General features: G+C 43.2%; 2 protein-coding genes across 10 annotated transcripts in view; one reads left to right on the top strand and one right to left on the bottom strand.

The window, feature by feature from the left end:
• PHACTR3 (phosphatase and actin regulator 3) overlaps positions 1-5793 on the top strand; it is a 209314-nt gene extending 203521 nt beyond the window's left edge. Inside the window, exons 11-13 of the mRNA XM_039236929.1 lie at positions 176-316; positions 2464-2540; positions 4858-5793. Of these exons, the coding sequence (XP_039092860.1) occupies positions 176-316; positions 2464-2540; positions 4858-4873 (234 nt within the window). The 3' untranslated portion in view covers positions 4874-5793. The remainder of the gene's footprint in view (positions 1-175; positions 317-2463; positions 2541-4857) is intronic.
• A 9865-nt stretch (positions 5794-15658) lies between these two features.
• Positions 15659-21819, bottom strand: part of SYCP2 (synaptonemal complex protein 2) — a 79610-nt gene continuing 73449 nt past the window's right edge. For all 9 annotated transcript variants that reach the window (XM_039236980.1, XM_039236983.1, XM_039236982.1 and 6 more), the window contains 9 exons: positions 20967-21057; positions 20294-20449; positions 19662-19789; positions 18563-18657; positions 18386-18485; positions 17861-17919; positions 17660-17738; positions 17507-17563; positions 15659-16445 (listed from right to left, as the gene is read on the bottom strand). In XM_039236980.1, the coding sequence (XP_039092911.1) occupies positions 16368-16445; positions 17507-17563; positions 17660-17738; positions 17861-17919; positions 18386-18485; positions 18563-18657; positions 19662-19789; positions 20294-20449; positions 20967-21057 (843 nt within the window). In that variant the 3' untranslated portion in view covers positions 15659-16367. The remainder of the gene's footprint in view (positions 16446-17506; positions 17564-17659; positions 17739-17860; positions 17920-18385; positions 18486-18562; positions 18658-19661; positions 19790-20293; positions 20450-20966; positions 21058-21819) is intronic.

The raw sequence follows: 21819 nt of genomic DNA, 5'->3' as shown, positions 1-21819 counted from the left end.
TGCAATTTAAGAGTGCGTGACCCGAGCCTTCACGTTGGAGATTGTAGGCATCAGGGTCATTCTGCTTCACAGCCGCGGAGATCCCCGTTCACCTCTAGCCACGTGTTTGCTCGGAGCTCCGGAGAAAGCCGGCCTGCAGGAGATAGCAGCTCACCGGGGCGGTCTTGTGTTTCAGCTCAATCAGAGACCCACGGTTGACGAGCTAAGAGACAGGAAGATTCTGATACGGTTCAGTGACTACGTGGAGGTGGCCAAAGCTCAGGACTACGACAGGCGAGCAGACAAGCCCTGGACGCGACTGTCAGCGGCCGACAAGGTAGGGAGCCGACCCGTCTGTGCCGGTCGGGGGGTGGGCACCGTGTGACCAGGGCGGGCCGTGACCCGCCAGGGAGTTCGTGCCTCGATGTGCTGTGGCAGGATTCTCGCACGGGGAGTCGTGACACCGCGGCTTGTCTTTCCAGGAAACAACTCTTCCTGCCGCCACCACTTAGTCGGGTTCGTACCCGGAGACCCGAGCCCCGAACGCCACGCGGCATAGTTTTTTCTAATATATTTTTTACTTCTTCGTCTCCCATATGTGGTAACACACAAACACGTGATCTGATTAAGCGGTCTCATGTTACAAGGTCGTGAGGGATGTTGTCACAGACGCGAATAGCCAGGTTGCCTTGAGGTTTGTTTGTTTGTTTACTTGGGGGGGGAGGGGGACCCTACACAGTAGGTGCCGCCCGGTCTTGAAATTAAGCCTGTGCTTTGGCCCCCGATGTTGGTTTCACAAAGATAATCTGGGATCGTGGCTGTGTTTCCAATGAGGGGGCAATGTCTCGAGGCTTTTTTGGTTGTCACAGCGGTGGGTGCTACCAGAGTGTGGTGGGTGGAGCCCCGGGATGCCACTGAATGTCCCATAATGCACAGGACGGCCGCACAACAGGGAACTCTCCAGTCCTGAATGTCAAGAGTGTGGAGGTTGTTGGGGCGCCCGGGGGGCCCGGTCGGCTCAGTGTCCAACTTTAGCTCAAGTCACGATCTCACAGTCTGTGGGTTCGAGCCCTGCGTCGGGCTCTGTGCTGACGGCTCAGAGCCTGGAGCTGCTTCGGATTCTGTGCCTCCCTCTCTCTCTGCGCCTCCCCTGCTCACACTCTCTCTCTGTCAGAAATAAGTAAAACAAAACAAAACAAAAAAAGAGTGTGGAGGTTGAGAAACTCTGCTCTGGATGAACTAAAAGCAGGCAAGGCTGGAGGAAAAGAGGCAGCGGACAGAGGTGTAAACAGATTTAGCGACAGTGAGACACAGGGGTGGAGGAGGCCGAGGCGCTCAGGAAAACCCTGGCAGTGTAGACAGAGATGGCTCTGGACCCATCCTGGACTGGTCCGTTGTGAGGGGTCTCTGGGGCCCTGCAGAGCTGTCTGACCCGACCGGTCAGGGTGCAGGATGGGAGCAAGGGTGTCCCAGACGCTAGGGGACGGAACGGAATGAACGCGCATCCAGGCCTCGCGCTGTCCCGGACTGAATCCGGTCTGTCCGCCATGACTGTTTCGTTGAATCGTCAGAAATCCCAGTGGGAGATGTGCCCTTGTTACCCCTACAGAGGTGCTATTGGACACGTGGCTTGGAAGGGCTCAGAGGGTACGTGTCTGTCCGTGGTCACACGCTGTAGACGGGCGGGACTGAGGCCTTGTTCCTTGTTGGGGATCTTACAGCTTTTAGGAAGAGCAAAATCACAGCTTAGCCAGTGCATTGGCTGAATGTGCTCATTGTTCCTCGCTTCCCGTGTGCAGACTGTGAGCAAGTGAGGTTGACGGTAAATGCACTCGGGTGTCGCATCCCCTTGGCCGGGCGCAGGCAACCCGCAGGTGGCCCAGCCTTGGCTCCCTGGGTGAGGGGGGAAGCGAGTGGGTGTCTGGCAGCCCCTGGTTTGAGCACGGGAGGAGTGCTCCCTGGGGTGCCCGGCTCGCAGCCTCTCCCTGCCCCCCGCTGAAGGTTCATGTGAGGGCGCGCGCGGTCCCAGGGCGCCTGGGGAGGCTGGGGGAGCCCGAGGACCCACCCTGAAACGCTGTGATGCGCACCCCACCCGTGTGTAGCGACAATACTGTTTTTCCCATGACGTCAAGCCTGACCTTGTGCTGATGCTAGAATGGCTTCTCAATGATCTTATTGCAGAATCCCAAGTGAGTTCACCAAACGCCCAACCTCCTTCATAGGGTCCCTAAGCGTGTGCTGGGCACACCTGTTCCATAGGTGGGGGGCGTCTTCCTTCTCCAGCACAGCAAATCCGGACACCCCCCTGCGGGGCCCTGAAGGTGGTGAGAGGCTGAATGCTGGGCCACAAGTGGTTTCTTTTTCTTTCTTTGAACTATGTTACAAAACAACAGAACTGTGCCGGTCCCGGGAATGGTTATTAACTCACAGCCTGGGTACTAATTTCAGATGTCAACTTCTTCATGTCCTTTGTTTACATTTCAGGCAGCCATTCGTAAAGAGCTCAATGAATACAAAAGTAACGAGATGGAGGTCCATGCATCAAGCAAGCATTTGACAAGGTCAGGTTTCTAAATGTTCGTGTGGATTTCACGGTACTTACAACACGGTGTTTCTTTAGAAAGAACTAAAACACCACAGAAATCTATGTATTTAGGTAAACAGATTCCATATTTCTGCTGAGAGTCGTACTGAACAGACAGCGCGTGCCCATCTCGGTCATGATTCCGACGGGCTTGGGGGAAGGTGGCGTGTAGAGCAGCTCACGGGGGCCATGGGTTTATTTAAGTAGTGAACGTACGTTTTTTTAAATGTTTATTTTTTTTGTGTGAGAGAGAGCCAGAGTGCGAGCAGGGGAGGGGCAGAGAGAGAGGTAGACACAGAATCTGAAGCAGGCTCAAGCTGTCAGCACAGAGCCCGATGCAGAGCTTGAACCCACAAATCATGAGATCATAACTTCAGCCAAAGTCGGACATTTAACCGACTGAGCCACCTGGGCGCCCGGTAGTTAATGTACATTTAAGAAAAGAAGCCCCAAAGCAATGAAAGCAATTGGCCAACACATTGGCTCCACCTCCTGTGAAATCCAGACGTCCCCAGTACGGAGCCCCGCTGGGCGGTATTGACCGGAGGCCGTGAAGTCACTCCCGCGGACTTGTTCCTCGCTTAAATTCACGTTCACGTCTTTAACACGAGCTGATGCTTTCCCGTAACGCAACTATCTGAGTAGCGCCTACAGGTGCTAGAACGTGGCCCTGCATCAGCTAACGGAGGCCCCGGGCGCAGGGAGCCTCTGCCGCTGGGAACACACGGGCCATCAGCCGTAACCAGGCCAGGGTGAAAATGCGCTATGTTCTTGTCCCCGTCAAGATGCCACGGGGTGTCCTGTGGGTGGCGAAGTGGCTGTGTGTTCTTCCAAGGCCATCACGAGTAACGATGTGCTGTTGGAAGCTCTCCCCTTTAACCCCGCTGAGTGTGGCTGCGCGGCGGCAAAGCCTTCACTGGAACCAGTTCCTTTATCATTTCTCCCTGGGCCTCAGGGCGTTCGAGCCCCAACCACGGAGAGATGGAAACCCTGGATGTGGACACTTCCTTACACTAAAATAGTGGGCTCCTTTCCTCTTCTGGTTGTCCCAAAGTGGTCCCTGCAGTTGCTTAAAACCTCGAGTCCGTAAGGTCAGTGTGGCTGTGAAGCAGAAGCAGGTGGGACACAGCTCAATCCCACATGACAGGTTTCGGACGGATACGTCAAGGGGGGACGTGGAGGTTGTGAAAGCAGGAGAAAATGATATAAATAAATAGCTTAAGAAATGTTAAGGATCCCCCCCCCCCCCATGACTGGCACATGTTTGGCCGGGATAGATTATCTTATTTTTTTTTTTTAATATTTTAATTTATTTCTAGGAGAGAGAGAGAGACAGTGTGAGCAGGGGAGGGTCAGAGAGAGAGGGAGTCACAGACTCTGAAACAGGCTCCAGGCTCTGAGCTGGCAGTCAGCACAGAGCCCGACGCGGGGCTCGAACCCACGAACCGCGAGATCATGACCTAAGCGAAAGTTGGACGCTTAACCGACTAAGCCACCCAGGCGCCCCTAGATCATCTTACTTTTGATTATCCAAAACGCTCAAAAATGTTTAGAAAATAAACTTTGTCCAGTAAAACATTCAAAGCTATTTTTAGTGTTTACTCTGTATTGAAGAAAAAAGGTATAATCATCACATAGTCTTATGGATGTTAATATCAAAATATTTAATACATTTTCTCATTATACATGATTAAAGGTTGTTTACTAAAGAGATCTCGTCTCATAAGTCCTTAATACCTTTCTTAGATGATGGGATTTTCAGAGTTAACCCAAAACTTGGACATCAGGAAATAATTATAAGACTTTATACCACATGTGAGCACTTGGTATAAATTTTTAAAAGAACAATATTAGTCACATGAGATTTTTCTTAAATGTGTTAAATGTTACCAGCACTTTCTTTACTGGCTCTACCGGAATAAAACCCAAACCAAAGCTGTACTAGAACTTCCAATAGTTTGGTTCACCAGTCAGTTCGTTACTTTTACTGATTTAGCAAAGTCTTGGCCTTTCAGTTCAGGTCAAGGGCTTGACAGGCAGCCTGCAGACAGAGTTTCAGGAAGTCTCCAGAATTCAGCGTATGATTCCTTTTGGGGCACAGCGTGAGCCTGGGAGCCCTCTGGGCAGCCCCCCCCCCCCCCCCTGCTTGCAGCAGACACGTCCACCCTTGGGTCTCACATGGTGGACATCTGAGGAGCTTTTAACAGCAACAGGTTTATTTGTGGAAGGTTTTGGCCATTTTAACTTAGAAACGTATAGCCTTAAACTGTTTTTTGTCTCTTTATACTTCCTAGATTCCACAGGCCATAGAGATTTTCTTCTGAGAAGAATTTGTGTTTAATTTTTGATACCAACACTGAACATTCATCAGGGAACTTTCCTGAAGTTCAGCTCCAGACCCCCTGCCGTGTCCGCGCCTGGAGCAGGACCATGCGGGCCGGTGGTCTGGGCTGTGCTCACCTGTACGAGGAGAAGCCAGGGGACGCCCTTCGCTCTCTGGTGTCTGAGGGGCAGGAACTGTCGGCCCAGCTGAGACCCAGAGTCGCTCTCCCAGAAGAAAACTGTCCTTTGCTTTCGAACCTTGTCTTGTAGCTCTGCGGCGAAACGGGAGATGGGCGACATGCATGTGCAGGCCCCCCCACCCCGGGCCTCTGACGCGGGACATGTGGCCGGGGGTATTCCGTATTCTGTTGGAAAGACATTTTTATTCTGATCACGGTTAATTTGAGAACTCTTTAAGTTCACGTTATACAAAATTATTTACTGTATTATACTTTTCTTTTTTTTATATAATGTCTAACAAAAAAAATACAGCTGCAGCATTTTGATTCCTGTTAATTTTGTTCTTTAATTAAATGACTACTTATTGCAGGAAATGAACCTGCGTTTTCACTTCTTCTTGGAGGTGGGATGAGAGAGGTCTGTTAGGTCAGAGATCTGTGAAATAAGTCCACTTTTCTTACTTTTGAGCCGTCAAATCCAAACACCTAATAGAGAATTCCAACTTTGTGTGTTTTGTTTTGTAAATTCTGGTAGTGTTTGTGGTTTGTGCCTTGGGAAATCAAATTCTCTTTGTCAAGTTAGTTTAAATTTACGTATCACAATGACCCTGGAAATAAGTGCCAGCTCGGTGGAGAATTCTACCATGATGAAAATTAGGGCCTCTTTGAGGGTATCTTTAGCTTTGCATTCGTAAACACTGTTGAAAACTGTTAGAGACAAAGGTTGAGATGGAGCGGAGATTATAAAGAGGAAATTTACCCCAGCACAAAGGTAAAAAGACAGGTTGGCACAAAGGGGAAAAATAAATCAAGTTAATGTTCCCTGAAAAGTAGTTTTACTTGGCCTTTGGAGAAGTGTCCTCACAGGAAAGAGCCCGCCCGCCCTTCCTCTGGGGACCTGGTGAGGCAGGAAGTCCAGGGCTCGGAGCATGCCTTTAGAAGCTTCCAGACCCTGTGGCTTAAATCCCAGCTCTGCGCGGTTCACCTAGGTACCGATTTTCTCTCTAGGAAGATCGTCTTTCTCTCTCTGGACACAAGGCTGTAATTTCTCAAGGAGGGAACGGCCCCCACCGGTGCTACGCATCCAGTGCCCGTGAGCCGCGCGTGGGCTGCCAGGTGGCCCCGGAGCGGTGCCTGTGCTCTGTGACTTCCTCCTGCGCACGCGGCCTCACTGCTCTCCACGCCCCTCCTGCTCAACTGCTTTACGGCTGGAGCGGGTCGGGTGCCCGAGGAAGCTGCCCACCCTCACGGCAGCACCTTTTCCTAGGGGACTTGTGATGGACCCTGGCTGCTGGCAAACATCGTGGTGGTTAGTTGAATTTGACTCTTTAAACGCAATCCCTGTTGGTCAAAAGCGTCCAGTCCTACCTCTTGCTGTGTCACCTTCTATGAATCGGTTCACATCTCTGAGCCTCGGTTTCTTTGTCTGTGAAATGAGATGATATCTAAGCATTTTCTAAATAGAAGCCAGTTATTTTATAAGCACGTATGTGTATACTACATATTTAATATATACCTGTCTTTATTCATGATCCATTATTTGTGGCCAACCTGTTCTGAACTACATATTAGCAGCTCCCTACTTTGATTCAGTTTAAAACATTAGCTGGAGCCCAGATTGTATAAAACTAAGATTTCCATCTCCTTCATAGAGAAATATCCGGACACGTCCTATGGAATAAAGAACAGAAAGGGGTGCTTCTGTGCGAAGGCATCCTGGTGCCCAAAGCAGAAAGGATCAGTGCTGTTGAGAAGATAGCAAAGTGAGGCCTGTGGTTAGGGGGAGCTTGGCAGATTGGACATGTGTTCAGGTAATTTTTCCCAAGCACAGTTCCACAACTCATGGATAAATTCAGAGGTTAAGATACAGGATACCCAGTGGGGGATTTGGTGTGGTTCAGGCTCTGGGGTTGGGAGATATCCTAAAAAAAGAAGACTCTTCATTGGAATCAAGGTTTTTAGCAACAGTATCTAACTTCTACATTGTCTTCTTCTTAATCATAAACTATTCCTTTAAATTGTATTTCTGACTTTCACATTCTTATCCTAGAGGTCAAGAGATGAACTGAAACTGAATGCAGTGTATTCACTGTGCACTAAGGAAGGCTCTGGTATGCCATCTCGAATGTCTCTCATCCTATTTGGAGGAACAAAATTAAAAAGCAGCGAATAAATCTCACAGAATGGGTGATACACACACACGTACATAAATGTGCATGTGTTCTATAAACTTGAAGAGGAAGTATATGTACTTAAGAGCCTGAAGACTTAGGAAAAACCACATCTGCCTTCTTGTTCAGAAACAATCACATACAATGTCTGAATTATCACAGAGGCATTAATGACGTTTTTATGCACAGACTTCACAAATCATTTGTTCCAATTTTTACAAAATAAAATAGGATTAACTATTAATGATGAACATTAAGTCATTAAAGAAATTCTGTTTTTAAGGAGTTTAAAAGATTTAAAAACCATAATTATTTTATGAGAGGAAATTAAGTCACTTTTAGATGTATCAAGTTTTAACCCAATCTAGGGGAAAATAGTACATTATAAATCTTTGTAAAAACTACATTTTTAAACATTAAAAGGGCTTTGAAATTATACTACATGAGTAATTTTTAGACAATTGAAATGTCTTAACCCCACCCCCCACCCCCAAAACCCAAAACCCTAAACATCAAGAAGTCCATCTTGTGGAAATACATGGTAATTACAAGTCTAAATTCTGGAGGTGAAAATCCAAGTGCTTAGCTACATATCCACAGTTCTTTAACAGCAAATTCAAGTCCAGAAATGGAAAATCCTAACTATATTGTTAAAATCATTAGTCTTACATGCTTCTAATCTCCATTTACCCAAGTTCTTTTCCAGAGATTTTTTTCAGAGTTTTTCGTGTGAAAGAAACCTCTGAGATGTTAAGAAGCTGAACATGTGGAGAGTCAAACGGAACATATAAAAATACTTTTAAACAGTGAATTACCATAAATTAACTTTTCTGTAGAGTTATTAATAGTGATCTTAGGAACAGATCACTAGCTTGTATTTAGATGATGTCAGAATGAACAATGGAAAAGCTACTAGCTATCAGTTCCACTGACTTATGAGAAACAGAAGGGTGTTTTGTTTTATGTTTAGAGAAATAAAATAACTTTTAAATCTTTCATCTCAACCATTCAATATCCTTTAAAGAAGATGAACAGGGAAATTCTAAAAATCACATTTTCTTGACAACAAGTAATGGGGGAGAAACCAGGATATGGTGTACATGCAAGTAATTCTTGAAAACATGCTATTATATATGTACTATTGCCTTCTAAATGCAGCTTATTCTTTTTCAAATATACGTATACTGCGAGTGTCACGACAGTGCAGGTGTGTGCCCTAAGGGAATGGTCCGTTCCCTGCCTTCCACCCAGAGAACCACGTTACGCTGGTGACCCCGGTGTGGCACAGAGCAGTCTTGGGAACACCTCACACCGTGCTCTTAGGTCTGTCTGTTGCTACTATTTCCTAATGCGTTATTGCGATCAGAATTCTACTTCCATTGTTCCCCACGGGAGTTCTGATTCCTTCTCCGCTTACTTGAACTTTCCATTCGCTGTGTTAAGGAATGGAATCCTGGTCTCAGGATTTGGTGGCATTTGGGTCTCTGTAGTAACGTCTGTAGAGCTGAGGATTTTAAGTTTCTGCTTGGCTATACTAATGCTGCAAAATTTCTCTTTCTTCCACATGTTCTCTGGAATAGTGACCACCTTACGGCTCACTTTGGTTGAGGACATGTGATAGACCTACACCAACATGGTCTTAAGTTGCACTCACTCCAGGTAAGAAATATAAATGATTGGCTATAATGATCATTTATTTTTAATATGTTTGAAATAGGAAAATCAAGAAGTCGTACTTCTGTTAACATAATCATTAGCCTCTGCTAATGCAAAATTGATTTAAATCACTATTTTTGTTAAATAGTAAGATGAATTAAGAAAGGGATTTAAAATAAGGAAGACAGCCGACCTTTAAAAGCTTTCTTCTACACTAGGTATCTTGCAGATGACACCCACAGACCAGATCTGGCCTGACCCCCCACCTTTTATTTAATGGCCTGCAAGCTAAGAATGGATCTTACATTTTTTAAAATTTTATTTCTGAGAGCGAGCGAGCGAGCGAGCATGAGCAGGGGAGGGTCAGAGAGAGAGGGAGATACAGAATCTGAAACAGGCCCCAGGCTCTGAGCTGGCAGTCAGCACAGAGCCCGACGCAGGGCTCAAACCCATGAACCATGAGATCATGACCTGAGCCGAATTTGGACGCTGAACCGACTGAGCCATCCAGGCACCCCTGGATCTTACATTTTTAAATGGTTATATATTCTCAAATTTGCCTGTTGGTCCACAAAGCCTAAAACATTTACTATGTGGTCTTTTAGAAAATTTGCCAAAGCCTGCTCCAAATTTGTTAAGTTTAAATAAGTATATAATAGCAAATGTTTAAAATGAATTACACAGAACAAAGTAAAACTGCTATATTTCATTTCTAAATAAGCTTTAAAAATTTTAAACATTGACTCTGTCCCAAACATCGGTATTTATTATAAACTCATATTGACAGTAGTTGACTTGCATAAAATGTACATTTTATTTGGTGAATAATAAAGGCCCTATTTAAAAAAAATTTTTTTTAATCTTTATTCTTGAGAGAGAGCGTGAGTGCGGTGGGAGAGAGGGAGACACAGAACCTGAAGCAGCTCCAGGTTCTGAACTGTCAACACAGAGCCCAATGCAGGGCTCGAACCCACAAACCAGAAGATTGTGACCTGAGCTGGAGTCAGATACTTAACCTTTTGAGCCACCCAGGCACCCCAATAAAAGCCCGATTGATGTTAAAGCAGGCATTTCATTAGTGTGAAAGCCCACACCCCTCCAACTTCCTTGCATTTAAAATTATTGCTATTGGCACATAAACCAAAGTTATAGTATCTGAAGTTCCAGAGACTACAGTAGACAGAGCTCATTAAAAACATCTGATTCCTGGGGTGCCTGGGTGGTTCAGTCAAGCATCTGACTTTAGCTCAGGTCATGATCTCACAGTTTGTGGGTTCGAGCCCTGTGTCAGGTTCTGTGCTGACAGCTCAGAGCCTGGAGCCTGGTTCAGATACTGTGTCTCCCTCTCTCTCTCTCTCTGCCCCTCCCCCACTCATGCTGTGTCTCAAAAATAAATAAAACATTTTTTAAAAAACCCAATTATCTGTATTCCTGGGGAAAAAAAAGTATTGAATTCTTTTCCTCTAGATGTTTAGAATATTTCCATAGACTTTTTTGACTGGATGTTTTCAAAAATCCCCAAAACTAAACAGTACAAATATAACCGTAAAAATATAGCCTCTTCTTTGATGATAAAGTCTATGCACATTTGATACCCCTACAGATTTCTTACAAGGGGCCAAGCAAATGGAAATCCCTAGGATTTGGCATGACTACTTAGAATTTCATTTGTAAGTACAAGGAAAGGGTTTCTCTCTCACTCATCTCTGTGTCTAGCGCAGAGTGCAGCAAGTGTCCTCTAACAGAGGCTCAAGTGGCTGATTGGCTAATAGTTTATCAATTTTAATGGAAATGCTGCAACTGTATAAAATTGGAGGATCTGAGAATTCTAGGTACATTGGCCCTCTCTGGTTTCAGCAAATTCCTACCTAGATGTTTGCTTACTTACTTGTTCGTATTGTTGCAAGCTGGCTTTTGGGGGTACTTTTTAGCTTCTGGAAGTAGTGACATAAGTTACTATTCACAAGTGAGTAAGACAGACAAGGTTCCTCTTCCTGTAGAATGTATAGTAGTGGGGTGATGGAAGGGAGGAAGAAAGAAATTTCTGGAGTGATATTAACATTAATAGGATTGTGAGGGAAGACCTCTCTGAAGGACAGGAAGTTCCCAGGAGCAAAGACACTGGGAATGTAGTTGTTCAAGTCTACATGTTGCTTGAAGTCTACTGATCAAGAGAAGTACGAAATAAGGTTGAGGAAAGGGACAGAGGCCAGCTCACGAAGGGACTTTTTTTTTTTTTTAATATTTATTTTTGAGAGAGAGATAGAGACAGCACGAGCAGGGAAGGGTCAGAAAGAGAGGGAGACACAGAATCTGAAGCAGGCTCCAGGTTCTGAGGTAGCCGTCAGCACAGAGCCCGATGCGGGGCTCGAACCCATGAACTGTGAGATCATGACCTGAGCTGAAGTCAGACGCTTAAGCGACTGAGCCACCCAGGCGCCCCACGAAGGGACTTTTATCTCCTGACTTAAAGGTTGGGTTGTAAAGTAAAGGACACCTCTGGAGAGATTTTGTGGCTTGTTGTTGTTTTTCCTTTTTAAGTAAATTGAGATGAAATGCAGAGGACAAAAAGTTAACCATGTGAAGAGTGCAGTTTAGTGGCATTTAATACACTCACAAGCCCATACAACCTCTACTTCTATCTAGTTCTAGAACATTTCCATCACCGAAGAGACTCTGTACCCTTGAAGCAGGTACTCCTCACCTTCCCTCCCCCCACCCCTGGCGGCCACTCATCTGCCTGGTCTCCATGGATTTACATATTCTTGAGATTGAGGATTAGTCCAGTCCTATGGTATAACCTCTTGTGTTTATTTTTTCACTTAGCATAATGTTCTTGAAGCTCATCTACATTGAAAGATGAATCAGTGCTTCTTCCTCTCATGGCTGAGTAGTAGTCCATGTGTAGATATACTACATGTTTATTCATGTAATGCCCATGTGGCCTGTGTCCACATTGGCTGTCCTGACTAGGGCTGCTGTGTGCACATTCTTGGACAGGTGTTTGTCGACCATGTTTTCAGTTCTTAGGGTAGATACCAAAGGGTGAGGTTGCTGAGTCGTGGGGTGATTCCACATTTAACTCTTGAGGAACTGCCAAACTGGTTTTCACAGCAGCTGCAGTATTTTCTTCTCAGGAAACACGCAAGGGTTCCAATTCTTGCACAAGCTTGCCAACACTTTTTTTCTGTTCCTTGATTCCCGCCATTCTGGGGAGTGTGAAGCAGCATCTCTATGGTTTTGATTTGCAATTTCCTAATGACTGATGATATTCTGTGAATGTTCATGTGCTTGTTGGGTATGTGTACATCTTCTCTGGAAAAATGGTCATGCAAGTCCTTCGCCCATGTTTTAATTGGGTCATTTGTCATTTTGTTGCTTAGTTGTAAGAATTCCTTATATATTCTAAATACTAGATCCTAATCAGGTATGTGATCTGCAAGCACTTTCTCCCATTCTGTAGGTTTTCACTTTTATGAAAGTATCTTTGCACTAAACTTTTCTCTTTTTTTAAGTCCCATTTACTTGTTTTCTGTTGCTGGTGCTTTTGGTGTCTTATCTAAGAATCCACTGCCAAATCCAAGGTCATGAAGATTTACTCCCCATGTTTTTTCCTAAAAGTTTTATAGTTTTAGCTATTTTAGGTTTTGGATCAGTTTTTTATGTGTGGTGTGAGGTCAGGGCACAAGCACTGTTTTGCATGAGGCTAGCCAGCTGTCCTGGGCTATGCGTTGAAGATTGTTCCTTTCCCCACCAAATGGTCTAGGCCCTCTTGATGAAACTTGGCTGGCCACAGGCGAGCAGACTTACCTCTGGACCACCATTTCTACTCCACTGGGCTAGATGTTTGTCCTTATTGAGGCACAACACGGTTTTGACTGATGTAGCTCTGTAGTAAGTGTAACACTGTAAAGTGTGAGTACTCCAAATGCATTATTTTTTCGAGGTTGTTTTGCTTTGTGGGGCCCCTTTCATCTCCATTTGATTTTTAGGATCAGATTTTTTATTCCTGCAAAAAGGCCACTGGGATTTTGATAGGGATTGCATTAAATCTGTAAATTATTTCAGAGGACTGCCATCTTGACAATATTAAGTCTTGTACTCGATGACCCTGAGGTGTCTTCCACTCACTTAGATCTTCTTTAATTACAACCAACAACATTTCATGGTTTACATGTGCAAATCTTTTACCTCCTTCGTTAAATGTGTCCCTTTTAATGTGCTGCTGACTCCAGCTTGCTGTTATTTTGTGGAGAATTTTTACCTTACATTCATAAGGTATATACTGGCCTGTAGTTTTCTCGTGATGTCTTGGACTTTAGGAGCAAGGGAATGCTGGTCTCATAGAGGGAGTTAGGAATGATCTCTCTTCTATTTGCTGGTGTTAATTCTCAAACATTTGGTAGAATTCTGTTGATTACTGATTCAATCTCTTTACACTATAGGAATGTTCAGATTTTGTTTCTTCTGAAGTTTTGGTAGTTTGTGTTTCTAGGAAGTCCTACTTTCACATGCATTGTCTAATTTGTTGCCATACGACTGTTTCTAGTATTCTCATAATCCTATTTCTGTAAGGTCAGTGGTAATAGCCCCAGTTTTCATTCCTGATTTTAGAAATTTTAATCTTCTGTTTATCTCAGTTTAATAATAGTTTACCACTTTTGGTTTTATTGATTTTTCTGTTGCTTTTCTATTCTACTGTGGTTTTTTCCTTAAATCTCCAATCTTTATTATTTTCTTCCTTCTAACAGCTTTGGGTGTCCTTTACTCTTTCTTCTAGTTTTTTAAAGTTGGGTTATTGATTTATTCATTTTTAACTTCTATAAACATACAGCTGTCAATGTCCCTCTCAGTGCTGATTTCAGTCATGGAAGTTTCAGGATGCTGCGTTTTCATTTGTCCCAAAGTATATTCTCATCTCCCTTTGCTTTCTTCTTTGGCCCATTAGTTATTAAGAGGGTGCGGTCACTGCAGACTCTTACGCAATGAAGTGGCCTGCTAGCAAGAATGTGTTGGCTGCGAAGTCATTAAAGGGTTGTGGAAGCAAGTGCGAATGCTGGAAAGCCATGTGGGAGGCCGGTGCGGTGTCTGTGTGAGAAGTATTGACACTGTCGTTAGTAGTGACTGTGTAAGTGACAGCAGTTACACATCTGGAACATACTTGGGCAGAAAAATCTTCAGGACTTGATTAAGTGGCCGCTTAGTTTCATTTAAGGGCAAGAGAGAAATCCTTTCTAGGTTTTGGCTTGCATCGTTGGTTGGCTAAAAGTGACATTTACTGAGATGGAGAGACGATGTTTAACTTTTCCTTTGGTGTTGAGAAAGAATGCCACGGGAAAGAAATGAAGGGTTGTTTTGAGACCTGGGATGCTTATTAGAACTGGCAATAATGAGTGTGCATGAGATGCTGATGTCCAAAGCAAAGGTCAGAACCTGGATACATTTGGAAGTCATCAACACAAAGACGATGATTACGTGGAACCAGATGAAGTTACCTAAGGAGGAAGTAGAGTTTGAGGAATGAGTTCCACATTAAGAGATAAAAGGGAAGCCAGGAAAGAGACTAGTGGAAAATCTGCCAGGCGAATTCTGGGTGACAGGGCATTGAGAAGCTGAGTTAAGAAGAAGATAGAGATTAAACTCAGTAAATTGAACCACTGATGATTTTGATTGGAGAAGTGGTAGGTAAAGAAGGTGGATTGAGAAGGTATGAAGAGCAAACAGGAAGTGTACAAGCTGAGATAGTAACAAGAAAATTCTTTTCCTCTGCTCTGTGCAAAGGTGAGTGGGGAAGTACACTGGGCGGTGGGGGGGGCGCGGTGCTTGATGCCAAGGGCCGTGCTTTGTGTGTGTGTTAGTAAGTATAGGCTACACTCCCTTCAGAGACGACAAAGACGGTCAGATGCAGGGCACTAGTGAGGGACAGTCCTTAAATATAGAGGCAAATGAGCCACTGGAGCATGCGAGAAATCAGGAAATGCCAGCATTGACATGGGCAACATGCCACATTTCAGGGAGAAAGGATGAGGGAAGCAGGAAGTGAGGCCCTCCACTGCAGGGTAAAGAATCAAGGACCGAAGTATTGATAAGCAGTAACAGGCTGGGCGAGTCAGGATTGCCGAGCAGCCATTTGAAATATGCAGTCATAAACTTAAGCTTGGTTATATGATCTTCCTCCAGTGACGTTCAGGTTGTGGAATGAGGGGTGTGAATTAGCAGATTCTGTGAGAGGAGAGAGTTCTTTCTGACTAAATACTCTAGAAGAGGTAAGGAAGGAAGGAGGGACAAGAAAGGGAACAGGCTTCGCAGGACAGGGGTGGGGTGACAGCCCAGGACGACTCTAGACGGCAGGCTGGAGGGTGAGAGGTCAGAGGGGTACAACTACTGGCATGGACTGGGTCACAGCTCGAACCCAGGCTGGAGCACACGTGCAGCTGAGCAGGGGGGAATGCCGTCATGCGAGAAGTCCTGCGTAGTGTTTACTGTGACACGAGCTGTCACTGTCTCGTGACATAACATGCCTCCGACCCTATCGGTAACTGGGCAAAGCTACGATGGGAAGGGTTGTCTTCTGCTTGTCTACACTGAGAAAGCCACTTGGTCCATGCCATTTCAGTGCTGGTAGTAGTCCAACTCTCTGCTAGCGCTAAGCAGGCAAGCAAGAGTGAGCGAGGCCGCTTCCTTTCATACTTCAGACGTCTGGTTGTACAGGATGTTTTGTCTGACCCAATGGTCATCAAGTAGGAAGATGATTCATAAAATTATAATATTCAAGTGACACAGCATTTATTTCAACTTTAATATACAATTAAACATTTTTATATTCTAGCAAAATATTACCATGAACAGAGTTTAAAAAGTACTTGTCAAAAAGCATGCTTAGCAGTTATCTACCTACAATTAAAATGTTTAGAAAATATAGTAACTTTTATAGGCTATTTAACGCCTTCTAACACGGGTGCCATAACTGAATGAACACACTCCCCAGCAGGTGATGGAGGTGCTGACTTACACGCCGGTAAGCATTTTACATCAGAGACTTCTCCCCTTTCTCAGCAGGGCTAACTTTGTATTACACGTAGTATGTTCTGAACTAGTAATACCTTATATTTAGTCCAAACTGTATTCATTTAAAAATACATTTTATATGATACATTTTATTTTATTAAAAAATACTAGTTTTGTGAGTATAGTTTTGTGAGTATAGTTAACTCGCTAAGATTTGTCCAACAAAAACAGTACTACAAAAACAAGCAAAATTCCTTTTACTATTCGGTTTCCCCCAAATTTCTCCCTGAAAAGAGAATGGTCTGCATAGTACTAAAGTCTCCTGAGGTTGGATTCTTTCTCATCCATAAGACAACATTTCTTTGGACTTGGAGGCTCTGACAGAAGCACTGTTTGTGGAGCTGCTGTGATATTTCCTTTTACAGCAACAGGAAGAGGAGGCTACAGCGTACTGATAACAGCTAGACATCACACATGAACGTTTCTTTCATGAGCCATGAATAATGACATCAGTCCTCTGCGTACATTAAGAAGCTCCTCTTCTTGCTATGGCCAGGAGGGAAAAATAAAAATCACACTTAGATTTTAAATTATCACTATAAAACCATCAAACAGAGAAAAAAAAGCTAGCTATTATTCAGGATTCTTTTTAAAACAACCCCTTTCCTAAAGGTACTTTGTATTAGTGCTCATTCTATCTCGCTGCCCAGGATCTAAGTATCTACAGAGTTCCAGGCTCGGCGCAGATATTCTAGATGATCAATGTGCAGAGATCCAGTCTTTTAAATCCCAAATTGTTGAAATGTCTTTCCAGGCTGCTTCAAGCTAAACTGTCTTCGCCACAAGAGGCTGTTCCTCTACTCTCTCAGCGTATGGAGGTTCTATTGAAATTGCAGGATGTAGGGGCACCTGGGTGGCTTAGTCGGTTAAGCGTCCGACTTTCGCTCAGGTCATGATCTCGCGGTTCGTGGGTTCGAGCCCCGCGTCGGGCTCTGTGCTGACTGCCAGCTCAGAGCCTGGAGCCTGTTTCAGTCTGTGACTCCCTCTCTCTCTGACCCTCCCCTGCTCACGCTGTCTCTCTCTCTCTCCTAGAAATAAAAAAAAAATTAAAAAAAAAACAACAACGAAATTTCAGGATGTAGTAAAGTCTACAGACAAGTGTCCACCATTTTTGAGGGCAGTGCCTTTGGACCCCTCACCCCCAGGTGCCTTCCCCTCAGAATGCAGTTGCTGGGCTAGTAGACCTTTAGAATCAACTCCAAAAGTCAACTACTTTTATCCTCAAATCTACATTAATGGAGTCTTGTTGCCCAAGTGGATGGTAATTGTGGCAGCGCCGCCCTGACACACCTGCGGAGGGCACGCAGAGGTCTGCTGCGAGCTGCAGTGCTTAGGCACACAACAAAGAAAGTATTCTTTTAGCTCATTTAAACATTTCCAAACATTCTTTTTTTCTTTAGGAGGGACTCATTTAAATCACTGCTATTAATATTTTCCTATCAATTTGCTCCATTATTCTAGAATAATTTCAAGAACTAAGACCACTGTCTCCGTCCACACAGCAGGACGAAGGCGTGTGGATGGACGCCCGCTAGAGCGCGGCTCACCATGTCCTTCAGCAGCCTCTCCTGCAGCGCCTTCATGTCCTCCTTCAGCGCGCACATCTGTAAATCAATATTTCACCTGTGACGTTTACGGTAATATTTTCACAGCAAAAAAGTATGGAGAGATTATATATGAGAATGTAAAAAAGGCTGTACCTCAGATGTAAAAATAGTTTCTTCGTAATCAGTGTTGTAGAAGACATTTTTGTCCAGTGACGCTTTCAAGTGGTGAAGCCTAACAAAGGAAGTTACCTTTGTATTTACCATTTTAAATTGCTATAATATAGTGGTAAGGTTTATATTATTTAAAAGTTAAAAATGTATTTAGGCTGTAGTCAGTAAGAATGCCGCACCAACCTCTGCTGCTCACTTTTCTGATAGGCACTAAACTTCTGAAATATCTTCTCTCCCAAATCCTACATTTAAAAAGACAAAAAAATGAAACTTGAAGAATTCCTATATTCCTGTTCCTAATTTAAATAAACAACTTGGCTAGATGCTAAGCATATTCTAGACATCATACACTGTCTCAGGATTTTCCCCGTATTATCAAAGGTACTTACTCATAAGCTTCAATCTATAAGTGGGGATATATGAAATCTAAAACTATTTTAGAAAAATTTTAATGTTTATTTTTTGAGAGAGACAGAGTGTGAATAAGGGAGGAGCAGAGAGAGGGAGACACAGAATCTGAAGCAGGCTCTAGGCTGTCAGCACAGAGCCCAAAGTGGGGCTCAAACTCAAGTACCATGAGATCATGGCCTGAGCTGATGCTTAACCGACTGAGCCACCCAGGTGCCCCTAAAACTATTTTCTAAAGAACAAAATTAACAGAAGTTTTCCTAAGTGTAGCTCTTCAAAAAAATTCTTAAAAGCACAAACCACAAATTCCTTCTCCAAATCTTTTAAAGACTGTGAATCTTTTTCAAAATTCTCCAGCTCCTCTATGATGATGAATTGGAATTTATCAAGTTTTTTGATCCTATTAAAGAAACAAAATGAGAATTTTTTTTAAACTAGAGCATTCAGAAGATTTCAAACAAGGTTTTTATTACAGACCTGTACTCCTGAATCTGGTGGTTCACCATATTCAGATGTTGCTGAGTTGTTTTCCAAGACTGCTTTGCAAAATAATCCATTATTTTTTGACGGATCTGAAAAACATTTTTAACTTGAAAACTCTTTACAAAACAATAAATAATCTAACTAAGACTATGTTAAGAACAACGACTTTACCATGCAAATGACTAAGCAAAGTGAGAAATGAGAAACTTGGTGATTTACACTGAAGTGTTCATAAAAAAGCTGTGTGAGCGGTGTCTGTTTCCCTAAGGACGCCACACTCTACATTATTTATAAAAATGCTATACCGCATAATTACAGAGATCATAACCCTCCTCAGGAACAGAGCCTAAATTCACACTCAGGATCATTACTGTCTTCCACAAAACTATACTCGCTGGAGCTAGCCACCTGCAGAGCAGAAGAGACACGCAGAAACCAGGGCTTCTCCGTGTACAGGTTGACCTTTGATAATTAAAATATACAGAATCTTAAATCATCTCAGAGGGAGGGACAAGAGCAGGGGGGGCCGATGACGAGTGGGGTTTTCCACACACGGTAACAGGAGGCAAAGAGGACTGTCCCTAACACAGCATGTCAGACAGAGAGGCAGGTGGTGGAGAAAACAACAGCGAAACGTTGTTTAGAAAGCATTTTTGCAAACATCACGTCACTGGAGCCCTGGGGCTGCAGCACCATGAGGAGTGACCCGGTAAAACAGTGCGAGGGGATTTCTCTGGCTTCCTGCTTGATTCCAGCAACCGTGCTGGCAGTCATTTCCATTCGATGAAAAGAGGAGGCATGGAAAGAAAACTGTTCAGAAAAAAGTCACGAAGAATCAAAATGGTAAACAAACTGCAAAGGGAAATAAGACAAAGAATCTAGGAAAAGAAAGAATACGAATAATGCACAGATTTGAGAAGAGAAACCTGTCTCAGAAGACAGATACTCCGCTTTTCACCAGTCCATGAGGAAAAGCGAATTCATAAATGGGTGTTTTGTTGCCAAAGGATCAAATGAGCTGCTAGATTAGTAGACAGGTGGCATATGACCACATTATTGGGTATAAACTGTCATTTAAAGAATGGTAACTTACATGAAATTTCCTCTTAAATTCTGTATTGAACTTCTCACACATCACCCCCACACCTGAAATTTCACTTTCCCAGTTCTCCGCAGGAAGAGACAAGTCATTTGTGGATAACGGAGATATACTTTCAGATACTAAACAATGGAGACAAACGGCTAAAGTTACAATATGCATTATTTACAAACTTAGACTTACTTGTCATGAGGCTGAGAACAAAATCTTATTTTCAGATTCTATGTGTGATCTAAGAATGTGACATAAAAGGCAGTTAAAAATATTTTCTTTTTAAAAAAATTCTCTTGCCATGGGTATTAAGGCAAAAATGTTAACACTGAAATAGAACGATTACTTTTTAACTATGTCCATGTTAATAACCAAATATTTAGTGACATACTAATCTATCCTTAATTTATACTCTAGTTAGTAAAACTTACATGTGGTAATCAGCAACAGAACGATAAGATTTATAAGATTTAAAAGACCCTTACTACCATATTATTCACATAAAGTGAACTCAGTGATAGAGCATCATCCTTATGAGACTTATCCAAAGTTCTCGTGTGTGTGCGCGATTTAAGAGCTAAGGAACCCCCTTCCACAATTAATTGCATTTTGACACAAGCATTTGATCTACTTACCTTTGTAAGTGTGATTATCTGTATCTTCAGTTCTAGATAGTTTTTTGGGAGGCAAGTATACTCCCCCTTCCTCCTCGTCTTCCAATTCTACTTCAGCATTACTTAGATTTTCTTTTTCTATGTACATTCGTTTGTGACTAAGACGCGGTGTAGGGCCTTAAGAACAGTTAAAAAACAATTGCACTACAATCTTGATTAAAAATAACCTAATTATTTTCTTGCTTTTATTTAAAAAAGCCTTTCAGTGATTTATTTGCATTCTTTTAGGCAGCCATGCATTAAATTCTATCCAGCCTTATTTTCACTTTGACATTAACTAAATTGAATAAATGGTATGGCTAAAAATATAATTGCTTTAGAGAGTGAAATTTCAGAGTAGTTCAGTAATCCTGTTTTTATTTTTTTTTTATTTTTTTTTTAAATTTTTTTTAATGTTTTATTTATTTCTAGGAGAGAGAGAGAGACAGCGTGAGCAGGGGAGGGTCAGAGAGAGAGGGAGTCACAGACTGAAGGAGGCTCCAGGCTCTGAGCTGGCAGTCAGCACAGAGCCCGACGCGGGGCTCGAACCCACAAACCGCGAGATCATGACCTAAGCGAAAGTCGGCCGCTTAACCGACTAAGCCACCCAGGTGCCCCGTAATCCTGTTTTTAAAGCAATGCTGTGGCTACAAACCTGATGCATGAGTAGAGTCACAAGGAACGTCACACCGTATTTGCTCTCTTCCTTCACTAGACATAGACAGTGGAGATGCGGAATGAGTTCCCTAAAACAGGTGTTAGAAATAGAAATTGGAAAAAAAAATTCTGTAGGTGCTCGTGGCTTCGCCTTTGACCATCTTTCTCAAACCCTAAAGCAAATAATTTGCAAATGTTGCCCCTTCTTTTTTCAGATACTTTTGTTTAGGTCCCATCCCAGCCCTCCCCCTCAAGCTGTAAAATTCTGCCTTAGCTTTCTGTCTTACAGATTATTAAAAACATTTCTGTTGATGGACTGCTATAGTGGCACAAAGTATAACCGATTTCTAAATTATCGTGAAACCAGAAAGTCCCAGTTGTAAGTACCTAAGCCAGTGGCTCAGCAACTATATCTCCACTATTTAAGAACTTACAACATCTCACTTAAAAAATTTCAACCTTTTTCCATGATCTGAATCTTGAAAATCTGATGTTTTTTAAAGTAATAAGTTGAAAAATATTAAAATACATTTATTATTTAGGGCCAGTAGTCTGTTCTTATAAGAACAATCTTAATTTAAGTTTGCTGGCTCTACTACCCTTCTAACCTCTACTGCTCTTGTACGTGATGTTCATCGTCATGTGTCAGTTCAATTTTCATATACTGTTTTTTTCTGAACTATCAGTGCTTTCATCTGAGTAGCTGGTGGAATCCTGTGTTTCTAGTGTAAGTACCAGAGAATTTATATGTTTTCTATACACAACAGTATTATTAACTGGAGAATGTCTGGGCTATGAATGCACAAGACCTACAGAAACCCAAAGGAAATTAGAAAGTTATTTAAAACTGA

This window comes from Hyaena hyaena, unplaced genomic scaffold, assembly GCF_003009895.1.
Source record: "Hyaena hyaena isolate Hyena2069 unplaced genomic scaffold, ASM300989v1 scaffold_118, whole genome shotgun sequence".
Classification (NCBI taxonomy): domain Eukaryota; kingdom Metazoa; phylum Chordata; class Mammalia; order Carnivora; family Hyaenidae; genus Hyaena; species Hyaena hyaena.
This window is presented reverse-complemented; position numbering and strand designations above follow the sequence as displayed.